The sequence below is a fragment of the Psittacula echo genome (genome assembly GCF_963264785.1).
Source record: "Psittacula echo genome assembly, chromosome: 25".
NCBI lineage: Eukaryota > Metazoa > Chordata > Aves > Psittaciformes > Psittacidae > Psittacula > Psittacula echo.
Genome location: NC_137760.1, coordinates 2198145 through 2220069, shown reverse-complemented (window position 1 = coordinate 2220069; position 21925 = coordinate 2198145). Strand labels below are relative to the sequence as shown.

Genomic DNA, 21925 nt, shown 5'->3' with positions numbered 1-21925 from the left:
CAGGTGTTGGAAGAGGCTGGATCCGAGGGCTGTGGGCAATGGGATGAGGTTCAACAAGGCAAAGGGCCAGATCCTACACTTGGGCCACAGCAGCCCCATGCAGCGCTCCAGGCTTGGGGAATTGTGGCTGGAAACTGCTCATGGGAAAGGAGCTGGGGGTGCTTATTGATGGAGCTGAGCATGAGCAGCTTGTGCCCAGGCAGCCCCCAGCATCCTGGCCTGGATCAGCACCAGTGCGGCAGCAGGGCCAGGGCAGGGATTGTGCCCCTGCACTGGGCACTGGTGAGGCTGCACCTCGAATCCTGTGTTCAGCTCTGGGCCCCTCACTACAAGAGAGACATTGAGGGGCTGGAGCGGGGCCAGAGAAGGGCACCAGAGCTGGTGCAGGGCCTGGAGCCCAAGTGTGATGGGGAAGGGCTGAGGGACCTGGGGGGTTCAGTCTGGAGAAGAGAAGGCTCTAACAGGGGTCAGTGGTGGCCGTGGCAGTGCTGGACCCGGTGATTTCAAGGCTCGCTCCCAGCCCGCTCGGCTCCGTGGCTCTGACAGTCCTGGTGCTGCTCCACAGCCCCGGTGCTGCTCCTCAGCCCCGCCCCGCGCAGGCGCAGAGCCGCAGCGGCCGCCAACGGCCTTGGTGTAGGCTCCGGCGCTCCTCAGCGGGCCGCGGCCATGGGCTCGCTGTTGAGCCGGCGTCTGCGGCAGCTCTTCCCGCCCGGTGATGGGGAGCCCGAGGACAGCGGCGGCCGCGGCAGCAAGAGGGGCCGCCGGGACAGCGACAGCGACGACGAGCGGCTCCACAGCGGCGTCCGCAGGTCCGGGCTGGGGGAGACCGGGGGTAGCGGCCTCTGAGGGGGGCTGCGGGCCTCGGTCAGGGCCGTGGTGTCGGCGGAGCGAGCGGGAGGTGATGCCTTGAGGAGGATCAACACCGCGTTGGGTGCTTTGTGCTCGGTGTTGTTTATGGGTCTGCGTTTGCCGTTTTGTACAGGAAGAAGTTCAAAAGCACGTCCGAATACATTTACCTGACGCTGTTTTTGAACGGGGAGAACAGCGATATCCAAATCCGTGCCCTGGGAGAGCAGTGGAACTTGCACAAGATATATCTGTGCCAGGTAAGTGGCCTGCTTACCCGCAATAGAAACTGTATAAAATGATGTCTGGTAAATGTTAAGTGTGACTTGAGATAGTTTTGTTTCCTTATATTTTTTCCTCATATATTACCTGACAGGAGGTTGGAGTGAGCTGGGTCCGGCTCTGCTCGCAGGGAACAAGGGTTGGGACAAGAGGAACCGGCCTCAAGCTGCACCAGGGCAGGTTTAGATGGAGCTGAGGAACAATTCCTTGCCCAAAGGGTGCTCAGGCATTGGCACAGGCTGCCCAGGGCAGGGCTGGAGTCACCGTCCCTGCAGGTGTGCACACACCATGGAGACCAGGCCCTCAGTGCCATGGGTTAGCGGTGGCCTTGGCAGTGCTGGGAATGGTTGGACTGGATCTTAAAGCTCTTTTCCAACCTGGTTGATGCCATGATTCCATGATGTGTAGAACTTTGGAAAGGGCAGGAAAGGCATTTGTGTGCAGCCAAAGGTTGAGCAGGGGCAGCCAACTCTGGACAGAACAGTGTTTGACCAGGGGACAGCTGGCAGACACAGCTTTAGGTGTCTTTAATTGGCTTGAGTTGTGATTTTGCCTCTCCCTACCAAAGGGAAGGTGTGTGTGGGACAATTAGCCTTGCCGGCATCAAGTAAGTCAGGTTGCTATTTTCACTTGTGTCTGTCATTGGAATGATGTGAGTACAGCGGAAATGTCTTTGGAGGTTAAATAACGCTCTGTGAATTACTCTTGATGACTCCTCTTGTCTTGGTCTGAATGTTTCCGTGTCCCTCATCTCCCACCTTACTGCACTGAGTTTGCTAAATGACAGTAAGCATTTACTTGCTGCTCTGCCTGTTGATGGCAGATCAATAGGTAGAGCAGATCCTCCAGAAACGGAGGATTTCCTTATACTGATGCTCTTTAGTAAAATGATCATTCCTCATGAAACTGAGGAGTTGATCTACGTGGCAAAGCTAGTGCAGCCTCATGAGGGTTGATTGGTAGAGGTGGATAAGGCCCTGCCTTTGAGAGTAGGTTTGACTGTCATCATAGGTAGGGGATATGCTGAAGGTATAGAAGTACTTCCATCATCAGGTAAAATCAAAGTTGGAGTGCATGGGACTTGCTGCCCTGAGGTGAAATGCGGAGGTAAGAGGTCAGGGAAGGTGGTGCTGTACAAGTAGGCTTTATTGATCTCTCGGGTGAAGTTTGATGGGTGATAGCATCTCATAATGGGCACATCTGCTGCTGAGAAGTTGAATCATGACTCCTAGTAGAACAGTATGTTTCACTTCATTTGGTTGGAAACTGTCTGATTCTAGTTTTATGTGCCTTACCCTTTAGAGTAAAAGGTACATCAGTGCTGCATGTGTATGAGTCCTTGGTATGAGACTACAACCTTGTACCTTAGTTTGTATGTTTTTCTTTCTACCCCCAATACCCAAGCAGACATTCCCTAATGCCTGCAGGATTTATTGTCCACCAGTAATATTAAGGACTTAGTTGTTGGACTAATTATATCCCTAATGGTGGTGTGATTTGAAGGAAAAGAGCTTATGTGGCTTTTCTGGCCCTTTAAAGCTCTTTACTTATCGTGATTACAGACATGGAGTCCAAATCTTCTATGCACGTTTTCACATTCAGAAACAGAGCAAACAAAATTCATCCTTTCTCCAGTATGTCAGAATGTTGAAGCTTGTGGAAAGTTCCCTTAATGCATTTTTGATCTCCATAGAGTTAAATATGAACCGTTTTTCATTCCTTATGCTGCTTTTAACAGCTTTAATTGGAATGGGATCTCTTACTTGAGTTCTTCTCTTATCTTCCCTCGTAGTCCGGCTACTTTTCCAGCATGTTCAGTGGATCTTGGAAAGAATCCAGCATGAACACCATAGAACTGGAGATTCCTGACCAAAATATTGATGTAGAAGGTGAGTGGGAACCTTTTATTCAAAGAAAACTCTGAAGCTAGAGGTTAAGTTGAACCTGGCAAAAATAACTGCAAATATATGCTTCATTTTTTAAGGATAACTTTGAAACTGGTAAATAAGAGAATGGGAGAATGAGTCTTGTGCTCATTCAGGTTTGAGCTGAACTGGGGTCACCAACAGAGTTGAATTCATTTCTGTACCTCCAAGCTGAGAGGAGCAACCTCTTGTTTTGTTGTTTTGCCATCAGTGTTCTTGAGATCAACTCTTGTGGAGACCCAAGTTTGAGGGTGAATCCCATCTTCCTCTGTCTAGTCTTGAAAAGCTCAATCAGGGCAAGTTGACAGGATGTTTTGCTGTGGTTCCAATCACCATGGGGCAAAGAAGTAGTGTTTTTCAGAGGAGTAGCAGAGAAACTTGTAACATCATAGAAATATCTCAACATTCTGCTAGTGACTGGTTTCAGAGAAGGATCATGAGGTTTGACTTCTTTTTATCTGGTTTTACTGCTCCCTTCATTGCTTCGTGATGTGACTTTGTGGCTGCTTTTAGATGAGTATTTTGTTTAAGTAGTGTGTTCTGGGTTCAGCAGTAGCAGTCATTTTTTCTCCTTCTCAGTAGCTGGTGCAATGCTGTGTTTTTGACTTTCAGCCTGGGAACAGCGCTGATAACACCGATGTTTTTAGTTGCTGCTTAGTAATGTTTAGTCTGACCAAGGACTTTCTGAGTCTTATGCTCTGCCAGGGAGGGGGGGAAGCCAGGAGGAAGCAGAGACAGGACACCTGACCCAAACTAGCCAAATAGGTATTCCATACCACAGCACGTCATGCCCACTATATAAACTGGGGGCAGTTACCCGGAAGGGCTAGATCACTGCTCAGTTGGGCTGGGTATCGGTTGGCAGGTGGTGAGCGGTTGTATTCTCTCCCCTTGTTATTTCCCTTATCATTATTATTGTTGGTGGTAGCAGTAGTGGTTTGTATTATACCTTAGTTTCTGGGCTGCTCTTATCTCAGCCGTGGGAGTTATATTCTTTTGATTCTCCTCTCCATTCCTCTGGAAGCCAGGGGGACGAAGGGGGGGAGTGAGAGAGAGACACTGTGGCTGAGTTTAAACCATGACATAGTGAAAGGACAGGGCAAGGGGAACGGCTTTAACCTGACAGAGGGGATGCTGAGATGTTCTTCCCAGTGAGGGTGCTGCGGTGCTGGCCCAGGGTGCCCAGAGAAGCTGTGGCTGCCCCATCCCTGGCAGTGTTCAAGGCCAGGTTGGACACAGGGGCTTGGAGCAAGCTGCTCTAGTGGAAGGTGTCCCTGCCCCTGGCAGGGGGTTGGAACTGAATGATCTTAAGGTCCTTTCCAACCCAAACCAGGCTGGGATTCTGTATTTTATCATTTAACACCAGGTTTGTTTTCTGTTTCATGTGCGTTTGGGCTAGTAAAGACTCACTTTATATCCAGAGCAAATAAGATTGTAGAGAATGGGTGCACACAAGTGGTCTGGTTACATTTGAGGATTCTTTTAAGTTACCTCTGCTGAATGTCCTACCTTTGTTTGATGCTTGTACTCTTTTCAGCCCTACAGGTGGCTTTTGGCTCACTGTACAGAGATGAAGTGTTAATAAAACCCAGTCAAGTAGTTGCAGTTTCAGCAGCGGCCTGCATGCTGCAGCTGGTAAGTGATAAATATGCAACATTTTAATGCTTGTTTCTCAGATAAACAGTTGATAATGCACTTGGACGTGTGTACTGCTTCAGCCAGAGAAATGAATCATCTTTTCAGACCAAGTAGGGGAAAAACCCCAAATATAATGCAGTGGTTTGATTACAAATGCTGTGACAAAGATTCTGTTGTAATATTAAGTGCTGCTTTGGGAATCATATCTAGCAGTAGATTAAAACGTGTTTTAACAGCTCATTTGTTCTGCCCTGAAGGTGTTCATTAAGCTTGTCTTTGACATGATGTATTCTTGAGAAAATCTCTATTTCTGAGGAATGTTGGCTTAGTATTTTGGATACTGGTCCCTGTAGCATGTGTGACTTTGGTAATTGTTGAGGCATGGAAATCTGTATGAACTACCCAATGTTTGACACTTCCTGTTGGGAAATGTAAACTTTGCGTTGTTTTTCCTCCTTGCAGGATGGCTTAATCCAGCAATGTGGTGAAACAATGAAGGAAACCATTAATGCCAAAACTGTGTGTGGTTATCATAAGGCAGCGGAGACATACGGCTTAGACTCGGTGAAGGAAAAGTAAGACTTGATTTCTCCAAGCTGCTTTGTCCATTGCTGTTTTAAAGTGTGAATTTACAATCAGTAAGATAACACCAAGTTGATTGTTATTGGGTCAAAGCTCTCTGACTTGGGCTCTGCTTGTCCTATTTGGTTTTCCAGTTTCTGCTAGAATCAATAACCTTAAAATTGGTGTAGATGAGCATAGATGGATTGGCTTTTGCTGTGAATAAATGGATTACTGAAGTATATTAGGCTTCAGTGTAACAATGAAATAATGCTTCTGATCATTGACTGTTCTATCACAAAGCTGCTTTAACATGCAGAACCTAAGCTTAGCTTTATTTAAATAGGGTGGATAATTACACACTGGGGAGCAGAATGCTGAGGTCAGTCCCCACTGCTTCCTTCTGCTGTGAATTACTATGTTCTCAGAGCTTTTTGTGGCATTATTAGGACTTTGAATTTAGCTTTCATTCTACCCTGAGAGAAACTAAATGCAAGTTTGAGAGTTTTAGAAAAAGTTGGAAAATTTGATGGTAAACTTCATGGTTTTTACATACTTTGTTGTATTTTTATGCCCTCCTGCTTGGGGATTATGTGGTACATAACCAGGCTGCGTGAGTCTGAGCAGCTATTGCAAGAATGTTGACATATGTAATTAAAAATGCAGGTCCTAACTCCTCCTTTTTAATGTAGGTGCCTTGAATGGCTCTTAAATAACATGATGATTCACCAGAGTGTGGAACTCTTCAAAGGAATCAGGTATGGAGGCTTCAGTTAACTTCCAGTCATGAAGTACAATTCCTTCCAAAGTACACAGCTCACTACAAATAACTTCTTAGGCTGTTGGTGGTTGCTTGTCACCTTAGCTTGCTTGCTTGGTTTTGTCTGGATTGTCTCATAGAACTCTTATGATTTTATGATCTTATTTGCTTGCTTTCAGCATAAACCTCATGAAACAACTGATCAGCTCTTCAAACCTCTTTGTAATGCAGGTGGAGATGGATGTGTACACCATGCTCAAAAAGGTACTGTGCAAAGTGTCAGGATCTTTGTAGGAATGAATGCATGATGAAAATGTCCTTTTAATACCACATGTGTTCCTTGCTTGAGAACTTCAATTCACTCACTAGAGGCTGTTTCTTTTACCTAGTGGATGTTCCTTCAGCTTGTGCCTTCTTGGAATGGGTCTTTGAAGCATCTCTTAAGCGAAGCTGATGCCTGGTTTGCTGAACGTAGGAAAGGTAGGAGTAATTGCCATGGCCTTGGACTGGGGAAGATGGGGGTTAAGAGTGAAATACGTCTTCCTCCACTTGCAGGCTTTCTCTGTTTTCTCTGGGAGGGCTTGTCCCTGCCAGCACTGCCCAGCGTCAGATTCTCAACAGCAATAGCATTTTCACTGCTTTGTCCACATGTTTTCACGTGAGCAGAGATAGTCACTGGTTTTGCTTTGTTGCTCTTGCTGTTGTTCCATTAGGTTAACCTTTTGTTGCCTTCTCACTAGAAGTCACTAATGGAATTCAGAAAGGGAGAAGTTTGCTTTAACATTGCTGAGAGGATCTGGATGCAAGTGGTTTCATCATTTCAGCTGCAGAAGGTGGTTTGCCTGCCCATAACAACTTTCTCTGATCAGTGGCTTAAAACTCAAATACAAATAAGGTCTGGAAAACAGATTGTAATACAGGTGCTGTGTCTTGCAGATCTTGACAGTGACATTGCATTCCTGGAATCAGAAGAGGGGAATCAGTTCATGTCAGTGTTCACACACTTGAGATTACAGCATATCATCAGTGACTTGGCATCGGCCAGGATTCTTGAGAGAGATTCCCTCATACCCTCAGGTGAGTGAATGCTGGGCACTGGTGAGCCCGGACCTCAAATCCTGTGTTCAGCTCTGGGCCCCTCACTACAAGAGAGACATTGAGGTGCTGGAGCGGGGCCAGAGAAGGGCACCAGAGCTGGTGCAGGGCCTGGAGCCCAAGTGTGATGGGGAAGGGCTGAGGGACCTGGGGGGTTCAGTCTGGAGAAGAGAAGGCTCAGGGGGGACCTGATGGCTCCCTACAACTGCCTGAGAGGAGGATGGAGCCAGGAGGGGCTGGGCTCTGCTCCCAAGGAACAAGGGATGGGACAAGAGGAACCGGCCTCAAGCTGCACCAGGGCAGGTTTAGATGGAGCTGAGGAACAATTCCTGCCCCAAAGGGTGCTCAGGCATTGGAAGAGGCTGCCCAGGGCAGGGCTGCAGTCACCGTCCCTGCAAGTTTTCACACACCATGGAGCCAAGGCCCTCAGTGCCATGGGTTAGTGGTGGCCTTGGCAGTGCTGGGTTGATGGTTGGACTTGATCTTAAACATCTTTTCCAACTTAAAGGAGCCTATAAATGTCATTTCACTCTGTTATAGATTACTGCTATATTAACATCATATTATCACTGAACAATAAAAGGGCCCATTCTCAGCTGGCTGCTGAAGTCTGAGTTCACAAAGCAGCTTTGTTCTCTGCTCAGAAGCTGTGTAAGCGCAGCTGCTGAGAGATGAGTAAGTCTGGAAGTGAGTTATCAAGTTGGGCTCTCACTTGCAAATGTTTTCCCTCTATCATTCATATCTTTTATCATGGAAACCTGCCCTTTTTTCTCTTTCTGTTTTGGGGTTTCTGTGGGTTTGGGTTTTTTCCCCTCCCCTCCCCTGAGTTAGCTGTGCTCCTTGTAACAGGGTTTGGACTTCTCATGCTCTGCCTTTGAATATAGCTGGTGATATCTATTTCCCTCTGTTCATTGTTCCTATATCATAGTTGAATCTTAGCACCGAATTTTGCATCTTGACTCTGACAGGTTTTGTTCCTGGCTCTCATGTACTTTGGTTGACTTTAAGCACATCTGTCTGCACTATAACTGTCCATTCACCTGTGTCTCAGTGATGTCTCCTTATAGGTGCAATTCCCAAGTGTCAACTAAGACTGCTTTTATTAGTTGCTTATCATTCTTGATGTCTGTGTTCTTGTCCATACTTGTAGCCTTGGGGTGTCCCTTTGGCCATACATTAATACTTAACCTATCTTTGAGTTCCACTGCTGTTTCCCTGTAAAATGAAAATGATTTTTCTTCATCTCATACCAGCTTTTTCCTTCATGCTGCCATGGATGTCAACACAATGGTGATACAATGCCAAACCAGACTTGTCAGGGTATTTCTTGTGAAGCCTGCTCAAGTTGTTAGATGCTATTGAAACACTTTGCTTACCATAAAGATAACACAGTGAGCATCACAGATTTGCCTTTCTTGTACTGCTGTATCCTGTGTCTGCTAGAAATAATGGTTTAGTTCCTCTTTGGAGATGAATGAATAACCTGGAGCAGCTCTTTCTCACACTCTGAAGTTGAATTATAGCTCTTGATGGGGATAAGATCCTTTCCTCACCAGAAATCTGTTTCCTGAGTGAAAGGGAACAATTTCTGCTGCTTAAATGTACTGGTTTTCCTTGCTCTGGTTTAAATTAATACCTTAACGGATGGAGAAGAGACTCTTCTGCACGAGTTCTGACACAGTGAAGTACAAAGGACCTGGGTTATTCTATGCTCAAAATGTCTGTTGAAATGCGTTCTCTGAACAGTAGGTGGAGGTCGAGCATTAGACACAGCATCCAGCCTGGGTGCAGTGTGTGTGAGCAGCCTGCTCCGTTATTGCCAGTAGATGGGGCAGGTTTTGACCCAAGTGATGACATTTGAGATGATGCCTAAAAATCCCGACAGAACAGATCTGATTTTTGCTATGTGGTATTTTATATGGTTAAGTGATGTATAAACTGAATACAGTCCACATTACTTAAGATTTATGTTGGTATGGATCATAATCAAAGTGCAAATGCATCTTTATTCTGTAATAAACCAGAAGATAACTTGGTGGAAACAACTCTTAGATCCTGATTTACTGATGACACAGGAGAATTGTGGGTTATTTCCTGTTGAGGAGGAAATCATGTTGAATAGTTGAAGGAAATGGGGTAATTACTCATTTCTTTTATACCCTGCATGTACACAGGACCTGCAGGAGGCAACTGAAGGACTGTACTGAGAGTGTTCTTGTTTGAATAGGAAAGATGTAAGAGACAGAAACGTGTCTGTCTGAAAGCCAAGTGTGCCTTGTTCTGTTTTACTTGGTAACTCCTGAACATTTCCTAAGCAGTATTTTCTCTCTTAATGTTTGCAAATTAGCAGTTGAAATATGCTGCATGAAATGGACATAGAGAAGATGCTTTACCTTCATTCTCTATTCTTTACCTGTGTAGTTTTCCTTAATTCATTTTTATACTTGTGCTTTGGTTAATTCTCATTTTGGCCCTATCGCAGTCTGAATCTTAGCTCTAGAGTTAGTTGTCAAGTTTACACTCGGTCTTCTAAGACAATCTCACTTCTTCTCCCTTCTATCATATTCATCAACAACCTCTTGTTTTCATGGGAACTGTCCCTCTCATCCATTCCTCCACAGAGTTTGCTCTGGAACATGACCTTGCATACTTGCCCCCTTGCTTGACCGAGAAGAACTTGCTGTGCTTTTGGTTGCCTGTCATCCCTTTTGTGTAACTGCCTTTAAGTTATGAGGTTTTGTTCTGCTTTGTCTCTTGGTTGCAACTGTTACATTAATACAGCCAATAAAATCTGCATGGTGCTGTCAGAGGAAGATGTGATTTATCTTTATTCCTGGTAGGAGACAGTTTCTGTTTGTTTCCACCATATCCATTATAAGTCACTGTTTCCTTTTCTTTGATTCTGTTTTCTTCTTGTTTCACCATGCAGAATTCTGCTGAGGATTCAGAAAACAGCCTCTTTTCCCAAGGGCTTTTAACAAGCTCCTTGGCTTAACAGAACTTTGCTCACCAAGAAGATGTGTTGAGCTGCATCACTTCTGGCAATCGTGAATGCTTGATCAGATGAATACAGCGATGAGTTATTTAGTATTAGCTGTTTCTATGTTTTATCACAGAATCATAGGCTCAGCCAGGTTGGAAAAGAGCTTTCAGCTCATCAAGTTCAACCGTTCCCCAGCACTGCCAAGGCCACCACTAACCCATGGCACTGAGGGCCTCGTCTACACAGTTCCTTGGGAGCAGAGCCCAGCCCCTCCTGGCTCCATCCTCCTCTCAGGCAGTTGTAGGGAGCGATCAGGTCCCTGTTAGAGCCTTCTCTTCTCCAGACTGAACCCCCCAGGTCCCTCAGCCCTTCCCCATCACTCTTGGGCTCCAGGCCCCGCTCCAGCCCCTCAATGTCTCTCTTGTAGTGAGAGGCTCAGAGCTGAGCACAGGATCCGAGGTGCAGCCTCACCAGTGCCCAGTGCAGGGGCACAATCCCTGCCCTGGCCCTGCTGCCGCACTGGTGCTGATCCAGGCCAGGATGCTGGGGGCTGCCTGAGCACAAGCTGCTCATGCTCAGCTCCATCAATCAGCACCCCCAGCTCCTTTCCTATGAGCAGCTTTTCAGCTGCTCTTCCCCAGGCTTGGAGCGTTGCATGGGGCTGTTGTGACCCAAGTGCAGGATGCAGCACTTTGCCTGTTGAACCTCATACCAATAACACAAGTGTGTTACCAGGTGGTGGGTTTGCACTGATGAATAAGTGTAACCTTATTATTTCACTGTGTTTTTATTTCTCCATTTAACTGTTTATGAATGTCCCATTCCCAGCTCCAGAGACAACACCCAGCTTATTTATCCTATTATTGTTTTTAATTCTAGAATGGCTGTCCTCTGTTTACAAACAGCTGTGGTTTGCCATGCTCAGAGTAGAACAAGAGAATGATATTAGGTAGGTATATTACAGGCTTTCCTTTATTTATGTCTTTCTTAAATTAGAAACCTTCCTGTCATATCAAATCTGATGTGCTTAACTTCTGGAGATTAAGAAGAGCAGGGGAAAGGGGGCTTCAGTGGTTTTAAACTCTGTTGCTCTCTGTGGAGCTGTCTGTTCCCTTGGGCTGGCTCTTCTCCTTTCCTTTTAATAGTAGAACTCTGGAAAACTTGAGTAATGCAACCAGAGGTGAATGCTGGGAGGGATCTTCTGTATTTTCTTTAATGTTGGTTAATGCTTTTCACTGCTCCATTGCCTTGAAATACGTGTCAAGGCTGTGAAGCAGTACTTCAGCCTTCCATGTTAAGCATGACTTTAGAAGTACTGCAGACAGAGAAGCCTCTTCTGTCCTGCTTCCTTCCTCCCTGGGCTGTGTGGACAAGAGGTTGTGGTGCAATGTAACTGTACTGGTGTAGAAGGCAATGTGTCATTTTTGGTTTAGGCAGGGATAACTCCGCACTAGCCTTTGTTCTGCCTCTCCCAGGCAGCGAGCAAGGGCCCAGCACCCAGTGGGGCTTGGCACCCTCTACCTCTTTGCCTTGTTTCCTTCTAATATCACAGCCAGTGTTTAAGTTTGATACCACTCTCTACTGTCAGTGCCTCCAGCTTGTCCCAGCCACTGCATCCTTCTCCACTGCTAAGATGCTGCTCTCTCTTTAATCCTCCTATTTTATACTCCATCTTTCCTCCTTCCTAAACCACATGCTGCACCGTGGTGGCATTGCATTGCCATTGAGGAAAATTCCATGGTGGCGTTGCCATTAAGGAGTTTCCATGGCAGCTGTCAGCACACGTGTCATTTCTGTGTCTTTTCGCAGATGTGCATGGAGCTGTGCTTTGTGTAGCACCCTCACTGGTGTCTGTGTGTGTAAATGAAAGCCTGTGCCTCGCAAGAGTGGTGGTGGCTTGGGCAGCAAGGCATGGTGATTATGTTACATGTGTGCATGTGATCGCAAACTGTTTGCCTTCTTTCTGCTTCATTTCTGTGCCTTGCATTGAGCCAGGTCCCGTGATCTCTTACAAAATACCGAAACTACGGCGAGATGCAGCTGGGGGAGCGTTTCCTGCCTTTGTCTTCTCTTCCTAGTTCTTAGTGTGCTTTGTGGAGGAGGAACCTCACGTCAGGAAGCTGCAAAATGTTTGTTACCTTGCAAAAGCCAATAAACCAATGTCTTTATGTTCTGCCATGTCTTCTGTTAGCCCAGCATTTACTGCTCTGAAGATCATAGACTGGTTGGGGTTGGAAGGGAGCTTAAAGCTCATCCAATCCCAACCACCTGCCACGGGCAGGGACACCTTCCACTGGAGCAGCTTGCTCCAAGCCCCTGTGTCCAGCCTGGCCTTGAACACTGCCAGGGATGGGGCAGCCACAGCTTCTCTGGGCACCCTGTGCCAGCGCCTCAGCACCCTCACAGGGAAGAGCTTCTGCCTAAGAGCTCATCTCAGTCTCCCCTCTGGCAGGTTAAAGCCATTCCCCTTGGCCTGTCCCTACAGGCCCTTGTCCCAAGCCCCTCTCCAGGTTTCCTGCAGCCCCTTTAGGCACTGGAGCTGCTCTAAGGTCTCCCCTTCAGGAGCCTTCTCTTCTCCAGGCTGTCACTTGTCTGGCAAGTTGCCCTTCTCTGGACCTGCTCCAACACCTCAATATCTCTCTTGTAGTGAGGGGCCCAGACAAGGAGTATCATCCTTCCAGCTCCTAAAGATCCATGTCGGGTGGTCACAGCTTGTTTCTGGTACTATTGCTCTCTTGGTAGCCTTTGTTTGTAATGCTGTTGTTGATGGATTTAGCAGTAGGTGATTGGACATTGTGTGTTACTGCTAGCTCATATGGGAGCCGCAGTTAACGTGGAAGTGAGGATTAGCATAGTCATCAAAGTTACTTTTGCTTGTCCAGTTTTCTCTTTTGCAATATGGGATTTTCTTTATGTTTAAGACAGCTAAATCTGAAAATATCAGCTAGAGAAGGTTGTACTTAACAATAGACTGCGTTTGCCCAAACCTCTTATTCTGGCCTTCATTGCCAGGGGTTTTCCTCAATAGCAATGGTAACAAGTGGGAGGGATATAGTGTTTCTTCTCCATATGTCTTTGCTTCTGACTTCAGTAGTTTGCAAACTTACTGGTTCAAGGTGACATGCAGGTTACTGTTTGTTTAACAGGCGATAATGGGTTGTCTTGGGACATGGTGTTCTCTGGAGCTGCACAGGAGGTGGTGGGAGTGCAGGCACATGTGTGTGTAGCACTTCCCTGTAGCTGCAGCTCAGCTCTAATGTTGCTAGTCCATAGCATGCAGTCTGTTATTGAGGTCCTGAGATCCCTTCTCTGTATTCTGCTGGCAAATGGCAGTGCCACCCTGCAGCAGGATGCTGCTGGTTCCTCACTTGTGTCTTAAAAGGGAAGGCTTGAACTGTTCCATTGTATTAAAGCAAATACTTTGGGCATTTGACCAACCTGTGGTTGAAAGAAATGAAGTTTGATTAGACCATGCTGTTACCCAGATTTGCTGCCCTCTCTCTTGCATTTACTGCCTCTGTTGGTTATCATAACACATTTTTCCCCTTAGAAATAAGGATGCAGAGTTGGTAAGCTGAACATAACGTGAAGTCTGGCTCCCAGCAAGCTGGAGTAAGCTCTGTTCTCACATCCCACCCTGGTGCACAGCATCATTGTACCTGCTTGTTCTAGGACTGCCAGCCGGGACATCAACATTGCTTTGAAATGTATAATGTGGTTTCCTCTTTGATGACTGCAGAGAGGAAAAGCAAACGTTTCTCTCCTCCTTCATGTAGTTTGCATTTAAAAGGACTAAACATTTTATAGCTCTTCAGAATCTCAGAAGGTTTTAGTGTGACACTGGAGGCTTTGGGCTGCAGCTGCTCAAGGTTTACTTGGTGTGCTGAAGTGGATCTGTGTTTTTTCATAACTAAACATCTGTACCAGATGCCAGACAACAGATCTTTCAAGGCCGTGACTGGATTCTCTACTCCAGTAGTCATTTTGGCAGTGTTTAAGAATGGAATAGAATCACTTGCCTGTTCACTAAGCATGTGGTAGGCCAGTGGAAGTGGTTAGAGCTGGAAACCCTGCATCTTCTGAGGCTTCTCAAGGGACTGAGTGAGGGGAATACTGCTGCCTGGCTGAGCGTTATCTACTGATGTTTGTGGAAGTTGGGACTGAACAGAAATGTCACCATTGCTGCGTTTAGGCTACATAACCAGTTCAGCTAGAAGATGTGGAAGGAGCACACTGGAGGTTTTGGGATGAATTTGGTTAGCATGATTAGCTTATTTGCTTAACTTCATACAATCCTTCATCTTCCAGGATTGGTTTGTATAGAAACGGGGGGATGAAATGACTCCAGACTAAGTTTGTAAAAGCTGTAGCTACAAGGGTGGTGTGTGTACAGCAGGAAGAGAAGAGCTGCTGCTCCTTCTTGCTTCTATAGCTCAAAGTGTATTGTTTGATATTGCAGGTTTGTACTTTAATGTGGGGGGGATGTTGCCTTTCGTTGTGATTTATAATACTCAGTTTGAGTGTTCATCCTCAGTGTAACGTGAAGACTTTCTGGCAGTAGTTGCTTCTTTGATTACTGATGTTATGCTGTCTAAAGTGAAGTGAGCAACTGGAAAACTGGCGCTGATTTGACTTACACTGGCTCTGCAAGGCTTTGCTACACCTTGAAACGCCGCTGGCAACGTGGGTGAAACAAGCTCATGTTGATAGAAGATGACAGAACCAAGAGGCTTGTGGCACTTTGTGATCCTTGGGTGTAAACTTGGTTTAGACAAGTTGCATAACCAGGCACTTGAGAAATCTGGTGTCTCTGTGAGCGCTGCTTCATGCTGCTGTTCTGCCTCGGCTCCTTGGCTGCAGCACTCTTATGTCTGCACCTAGTAACTACCAAGTACAAACTGTACCTACTGCGTTTAAAAAGGACTTAGTTTAGGGCTTGGATTATGTACTTCATTGCAACAGCTATTGTTTTCTTACCTGGAAAGCCCCTGCCTCTCACAGCTGAGGGAGTTGGAGTTGTTCAGCATGGAGGAGAAGACTCCAGGGAAACCCTGTTGTGGCCTTTCAGTTCTTTAAAGGAAAAGATGGGAAAAGACTTTTTTGTTGTGACAGGGTGAGGGGTGATGGTTTTAAGCTAAAAGAGGGGGTTCAGGCTGGATGTGAGGAAGAAATTCTTTGCAACGAGGGTGGTGAAACACTGGCATAGGTTGCTCAGAGAAGTGGTGGATGCCCCATCCCTGGAGACATGTAAGACCAGGCTGGATGTGATTCTGCGCACGCTGATGTAGTTGAAGATGTCCCTGCTCATTGCAGGCAGTTGGATGAGCTTTGGGGGTCCCTTCCAACCCAGACTGTTCTGTGATTCTCCCTGAGGTGTCACAGCCTGGTTTATAGGGCAGTTTTGTAGAGCAGTTGGATGTTCATGGGACAGTTTAGCTTGGAAGGGATGCTGAAAGGTTGCCTGGTCTAACCTGTGCCCAAAGAAGGGTCAGTTGTGGGGTCAGACCAGTTTACTTGTGTCTATTCACCTTTCCCACATTGAAATCCCATCCAAAGCTGTTCAAATGTCCTTAAAGATGCCCTTTTCTTTTTGTAGGCCTCAAGAAATAAATAAAGAGGAGCTGGAAGGAAACAGCATGAGGTGTGGCCGAAAGCTTGCCGAGGATGGTGTTGTAAGTGTGGCACGTGGCTAACTGAGCACCACTGACGTGGCTTGGACATGTTGGGTATTTTCAAAACATGTTGCTCTTAATTGTCAAACTGCATCAAAAAGATGTGGTGGAGATGATACGTGCAAGCAATGAGTTTGTTCTCCGTGAAAGGATGAAAGCACTTTGCTGTCTTTGTGATGAATAAGGAATTAGTGGTTTAATTGTGCTCTTAGGCTGCAAGCAAGGCCATGTTTTGGGATAACTTTAGGGTGTGAAAGGAGGGAATGGAGCCATGACTTGTCATTTGAGACTTGTAAAATACAGAGTTAAAATATAGCTCTGATCCCTGATGAAAAAGACATTTTTAGCTGCAAAATGAAGTTTTCTATATAAAATGTGTGATAGTCACAGCCAGAAGCCCTGTGTGTTCCATTCCGTATATATGTACCTTTAGGTGATAGGGCCTGTGAAAAAACATGAATTTTTTCCCTACTGAAGTTGCTTAACCTAAGGATTTTGTACTCTAAGGAGTGCTTTAGGCACAAATAAGACCTGTAGTTAAGTGCTACTCAGAAATCATAGAATAGTAGAATGGTTTGTGTTGGAAGGGACCTTAAAGCCCATCCGGCTCCAACCCCTGCCACAGGCAGGGACACCTTCCACTGGAGCAGCTTGCTCCAAGCCCCTGTGTCCAACCTGGCCTTCAACACTGCCAGGGCTGGGGCAGCCACAGCTTCTCTGGACACCCTGTGCCAGCGCCTCAGCACCCTCACAGGGAAGAACTTCTGCCTTAGATCTGTTGGAGAAGTGGTGCTTATCATTTGTGTTATAGCCAATACTCAGACCGGTTGGTTTGGGATTTTTCCCTTCTTTTCTCCAGTACTGCTGGCGCTGGACTGGGTTCAACTTTGGCTTTGACCTGCTTGTTACTTACACAAATAGTTGCATCACCTTTAAACGGAATACACTGAGTCAGCCATGCAGTGGAGCAGTCAGTCTGCAGCCTCGGAGAAGCATAGCCTTCAGGTAAGCAGTAGCCAAGGAGCAGCCCCTGTGTGTATGCCAGAATGTCTTAACCATAATGAAGTTTTCCATCTGTGCTTGCAGTTTTGCTGCCTCCAAGTCAGTTAGGGTTGAAAATGGTATTCTGGAGAAACCCCTGGTGCTGGAAAAACTACGTTATGGGAGACTTAAGTAATTTACCTGTTGTTACATCCCCAGGTTACATCTCATCTCTTTCGACAGCACCGGAAGAGTTACTCGCAGTATAACAACAGGGTATCAGATCCTAAGCTTTGAGAAGGACCAGGTATGTTTGTACGTTTTGGAGCTGTTGAACTTGAATTGTGGAGTCCAAAGCATGACAAAAATGCTGAGAAGTCCACGAGGCCTTTGAAGAGCTGTTGTTCTTCTTGTTGCTTGTGTGGAATTTCAGGTTTCCTTTTATAGGTAGTGGATATGAAGCTGATGTGAAGTGTATGTAAAGTGATACAAGTATGTAAAGTGATGTGAAGTGTAACTAGAGTAGGATAGCATGGGTTTCATTCGTATTGCTAATAATGATAGTCCCGTGTTGCTGCTGAAGCCATCTGCTGCCAGTATAGTGTTCTGCTGCGCTATTCCTTGCTTTCCCAGACTTCCAGCACTGAGTAGTATGCCCATCAGGCTCCTGCTTACGGGTGAATTTGGAGTTTGAAGACTCTCTTGTATTGGAAGCTGAAGAGTTAAAAGAGTGGCTGCTTATTGTTCAAGGCTGGCATTAATTAATTAGTATTATAAAAATGAAATGAAAGCCTGCTGTGTCAGCATTATTCTCAGACTAAAGCCAAAACACAGCACTTTAGGAAGAAAATTAACTCTATCCCAGCCAAAAGCAGGACAAAGCCTCAGAAAAGAGTTTTCTTAAGAGAGCTTGCCCTTTTCTACCCATGGGTGACAGCAGAATTTAGCAAGGGATGTGAAAGACTTGATCACCAAGTCTCTTAAATCCTCATCAGCAGTGGTAAATAGATCATGAGTACACAGGAAACTTCTCCTTGAAGCTTTATCCTACACTAGGGATGGCACGCACAGTTTTGCTGCCCCAAACCCAGTTTCTAGGGTAAAACCCAACATTTCCTACCAGCAAGCTGTGACTTGCTTTGAAGCACACACTGCTGTGGGTTGCCTGGGTGGTTAAACCTCTGGAAACTGATAGAGGCAGAAGAGTCTCCAGTGTGCTTGAAGTGAAAGTTTGCTCAGCCATTTCGTATGCTTCTTATCTTTAGTGCAGCACTGGGTCAGAGGGTTATAAGCAGGTTGAGAGTATCTTATCAGTGTTACTATTATAAAACATCTGCCGAAGGTGGATTACTGTCTTGGGTGATTTTTTTATCTTCTTTTTAATGTGTAGTTCATTAAAATATATGGAATATTGTCATCAATCTGGTTTTCTTTTTGATGTACTTCTCTCTTAAGAGCATCGCTTACTGTGCACATTCCCCTGTGTTTGCTTTGCAGGAGGAGGTGGTGATGTATTTGGACAGTAGACTCCTGATCTTCCCACTCTATATCTGCTGTAACTTCTTGTACACATCACCAGAGAAGCCGTGAGGCACTGCCAGATCATTTGGGAGACCTCTTTGGTGGAATCCAGTAGCACTTCTCTAACTCTGCATGCCTGCTTCCCATTAAAACGCCCTGCTGACGCACAGAGCTTGGCACCAACAAAGGCCTTACACTGTGGCAAAGATACATGGCCTTAGTATCCTCCTATGCACCTCTGAAGAGCAGAAATTAGATAGGACCAAAACTAGTTCCCCCGTTCGTTTTTATTTATTTCTCTTCTGCATCTTCAAACAGGAGCCATTCCAGGTTTAAGGAATGTTACACTTCAGGCAAAAACTGAGCCAAATTGGAAATAGGGAATTTGTGTGAATGACATCTTTTAAACTGACCTATTAAATCCTGAGCTCACGTTGTAGGATGTGTAGGTTTTGTTACCATGTTATGGGGGGATTTAACACCAGATCCATGTCACTTACTTTTGTGCTCCTTTTCCATTAGGGTCGACTACATCTGTCTAAATGTTGCCTGTACTTTCTGATGTTATTTACTGTAGAGATTCTCAGACCTTGGTTTGAAGCCTTTATTGCCTCTCATCCACGTGTATTTTTCTTGTTCTTGGGCTTCTTTTTAACATTGTAGCATATTTTTAATCTTTTAGCATGTGAATTTGCTATTGAGGACGTTCATAAGTGAATTACTGGTTTTCCATGTACTGAAAACATTCTAATGTACCAAGCAGCATTTGAGCCTCAAACAGCAGCTTACTCTGCTCACACGAACCAAATACGAGTGCTTAAACGTTGCTTTTTGTGACTTGTTTTAACTGTTCTGTTGGGATTACACCCTGGTTTAGCTCAGGAACCTGTGACCTTTGAGTGCCTTGGAGTTGTGTTAACCCAAACCTCACTTCACTTGAGCATGGTCACAGCATCCAAAGGAAGAGCTGGGAACAAAGGATTCCTTCTGGGTTTTGATGAATGAGTCAAGTGTAAGAGGTACACTGTATCCTTGCTTTGCATGTGTTGAGTTTTATGTTTCTCTGTTGCCGTCTTGAATTCCTATCAACAGGATTTTTGGATTCAAAGGGAGAATTTTACCTCTTTAGTAGGCAATTTTTTTTTTAATGTCAGAAAAGCAGAAACCCATTTGTACTTTTGTAACAAGGATAAAAACATGTTAGGCAAGATGGAAAAATGAGGCAACTTGTCAATAAAGGATTTCAAGTGGAATACTCCCCCATGTCTACCCTTTTCTGCTATGAATAGCTTTTCCTATTGGATTCAGCCCTCTGTATAATCTTGCGTTGTGTCATACTGAGAATCATAGAATCAAAGAATAGTTAGGGTTGGAAAGGACCTTAAGATCATCCAGTTCCAACCCCCCTGCCATGAGCAGGGACACCTCCCACTAAACCATGGCACCCAATACTTCAGAAGCAGAAAGCAAAAGGAATTTAAGGCATTCACCTGCTGCAGCATCAAACTTGGTACTTTGACACTTTAGTAAGCAGTTTTCTTGGGTTTAACTAGAAATACCACGTCTTTAAAACCAAGTCATGGGTTGGGTGGAAAGGAGTTTGTGCTGCTGGTTAATGGCAGAACTCGTACCTAAAACCCAGGTTGGTTTTAAACAACTCCCTGGTTTTTGTGTAATATAAAGGTTGAAATTTAAGCTTTGGTGGTGGGTTGTGCTCCATAAGGCTCCTGCTTTGTGCACAGGGCTCAGCACCACCTGTTTTGGTCCAGATCCTGAGCTGCCTTTGCACTTTGCTGGCTCCCAGGGACAAGCCATTGCTGTGTGTGAGCACATCTGCCCTTGCAGCTGGGGAACCACCACCCTGCAGGGGGGTGAGGATGTGGAATGTGGAGCAAGAGCTGCCATGAAACTCATCTTGGTATTGTTTCCCAGATATGAACGAGTGTCCTGATCCTACCTTCACCCTCCCTCACCCTCCTGGTTGTGGAGGGGCTGTCAGTGCAAGGGAACAAATCCCTTCCAAGCTTCAGTCCAGCGGGCAGGATGAGGGGTTTGGGATGGGGCAGTGGTGAAGGTGCCCTTCCTCAGGGGTGGCTAAGGAGGGAGAGGAGTCCAGAAACCAAAAGACATCACAACTTACCCCAGAACATGGGTGGTTGGTTGGTTGGTTTTCTCTCTTTTATTTGTCACTGACTAGGAGCAGCAATCATGGCAAAGGGGGAGCTGAGAAGTACAACACCACACTCAGGAAAACGGTATGAAAAGTACAAAAATAAGGAAGCCTATTATATATAATATCATTGCAGTCAATTACTAAAAATAAATACTGTAAACACGACAGAACAACATCAGGTGAATCTACAGTCACTCGTTTCTGCTAGCAGCTGAACAGTCTTTGGCTTTACTTAACTCCCCTGCCCCGCACGGAGCCAACACCCACATTAAGATGCATTTTCTTTGCTTCAGGCCAGAAAGACTCCAGACTTGTCAGGAATGTGGCAATAACATGCCTCTTCCTCACTCCAAATGCCCTTGTGACCAGGAATTGCCTCTTTTGTCTTCAGTGAGCACTGTTCTACCAGAGCAAGCAAAAGAAGGTATTTCCCTTTCTGTCTGCTGGGAGGGGACTGAGGAGAGGTGGGGGACCAAGGGTCCCCCCAGGCCAGTTTAGTTTGCTGCTATCACCTCTTGCATGGGAAATCCTGGGGTTTACCACTGATTTACACCTCTCCCTGCTCCCTTCCCATGCACTTGGACCTTCACCCTCTTATATCTGATAGCCTGGCTTGCTGATAAGAGATAAGATTGCCAGGGCAGCACCCAGGCAGCAAAAGCCTTTTGGGACAGGCTACCCCAGGGCTGCTTTCAGGCCAGAGATCTCCACATCCCACATACTCCTCATCATCGTGGGTGATGGAATACGAGCTTCTACTCTGCCTTTGAGAAGGAAAGAGGCAAATTCCTCTTGCAGGGCTCAGTAATTGGCTGTTTGTGTGTGTACACACATATACATTTGTATATAACTTAAAATAAGCAGTACCAATAACATCCTGTCCAAACTACCAACAAACAGAGAGTTGCCAGGGAGGAAAGGTCAGTGTCTCCAGTGCAGCAGCTACCACAGTGGAAGACACTGTTCTCCTGCTGCTTCTGGCCAAAGAAGGTGCCAGCACAAGACCAGGAGTGCGAAGAAAATGCATCCTAATGGGAACAACCAAGCGAAACAAAAGCCATCCTAAATCCACAAAGCAGTGCTTCTTACTGGAGAGAAGAGGCAGCCTGGGCACATCCAGGTGATCAGTCTGTCCATCTCTCCCTACATATAATAATTTGATCTTCCCTTCATATCAAGAGTTAGGATTTAATCTTCCCTTCTTCATTTTAAACACATTCACAGAACATCCCACGGCAACATTTTGGTGTGAGGTTACAGTCAGACTGTACAGCAAACATCTCTGGTGCTCACCCCCTTGGAGACAAAAAGGAGCACAGACTTCTCCAAGTGTTGGATAAAACCCTTCCCTATACAGCCATGGCCAAGGGCATAGCTGTGATCACAGGTTAACATGAGTGTCTTACAGCGCTTCAAGTATTACTCTAACTTAGGAACACTTCAGACCCTGCTTTGTCTGAGCCAAAGCAAAAGGGAAGCAAAAGCTTT

General features: G+C 45.8%; 1 protein-coding gene across 1 annotated transcript; it reads left to right on the top strand.

The window, feature by feature from the left end:
* The first annotated feature begins 622 nt into the window (after positions 1–622).
* Positions 623–19517, top strand: GMCL1 (germ cell-less 1, spermatogenesis associated). The gene is made up of 14 exons (XM_080634465.1): positions 623–809; positions 983–1106; positions 2921–3017; positions 4591–4688; positions 5154–5266; positions 5945–6010; positions 6192–6276; positions 6402–6492; positions 6949–7089; positions 10970–11039; positions 15687–15762; positions 16622–16767; positions 16963–17050; positions 18241–19517. Exons 1-14 carry the CDS (start codon positions 667–669, stop codon positions 18331–18333), a joined length of 1431 nt encoding a protein of 476 aa, XP_080490591.1. The 5' UTR covers positions 623–666; the 3' UTR covers positions 18334–19517.
* Positions 19518–21925: the final 2408 nt, after the last annotated feature.

Excerpts from the sequence above, each read along its gene's own strand:
- GMCL1 (XM_080634465.1), top strand. The coding sequence starts at position 667 with ATGGGCTCGCTGTTGAGCCGGCGTCTGCGGCAGCTCTTCCCGCCCGGT. Across the intron at positions 7,090-10,969 it reads AGATTCCCTCATACCCTCAG|AATGGCTGTCCTCTGTTTAC; the intron begins GTGAGTGAATGC and ends TTTTAATTCTAG. Across the intron at positions 11,040-15,686 it reads GAACAAGAGAATGATATTAG|GCCTCAAGAAATAAATAAAG; the intron begins GTAGGTATATTA and ends TTCTTTTTGTAG.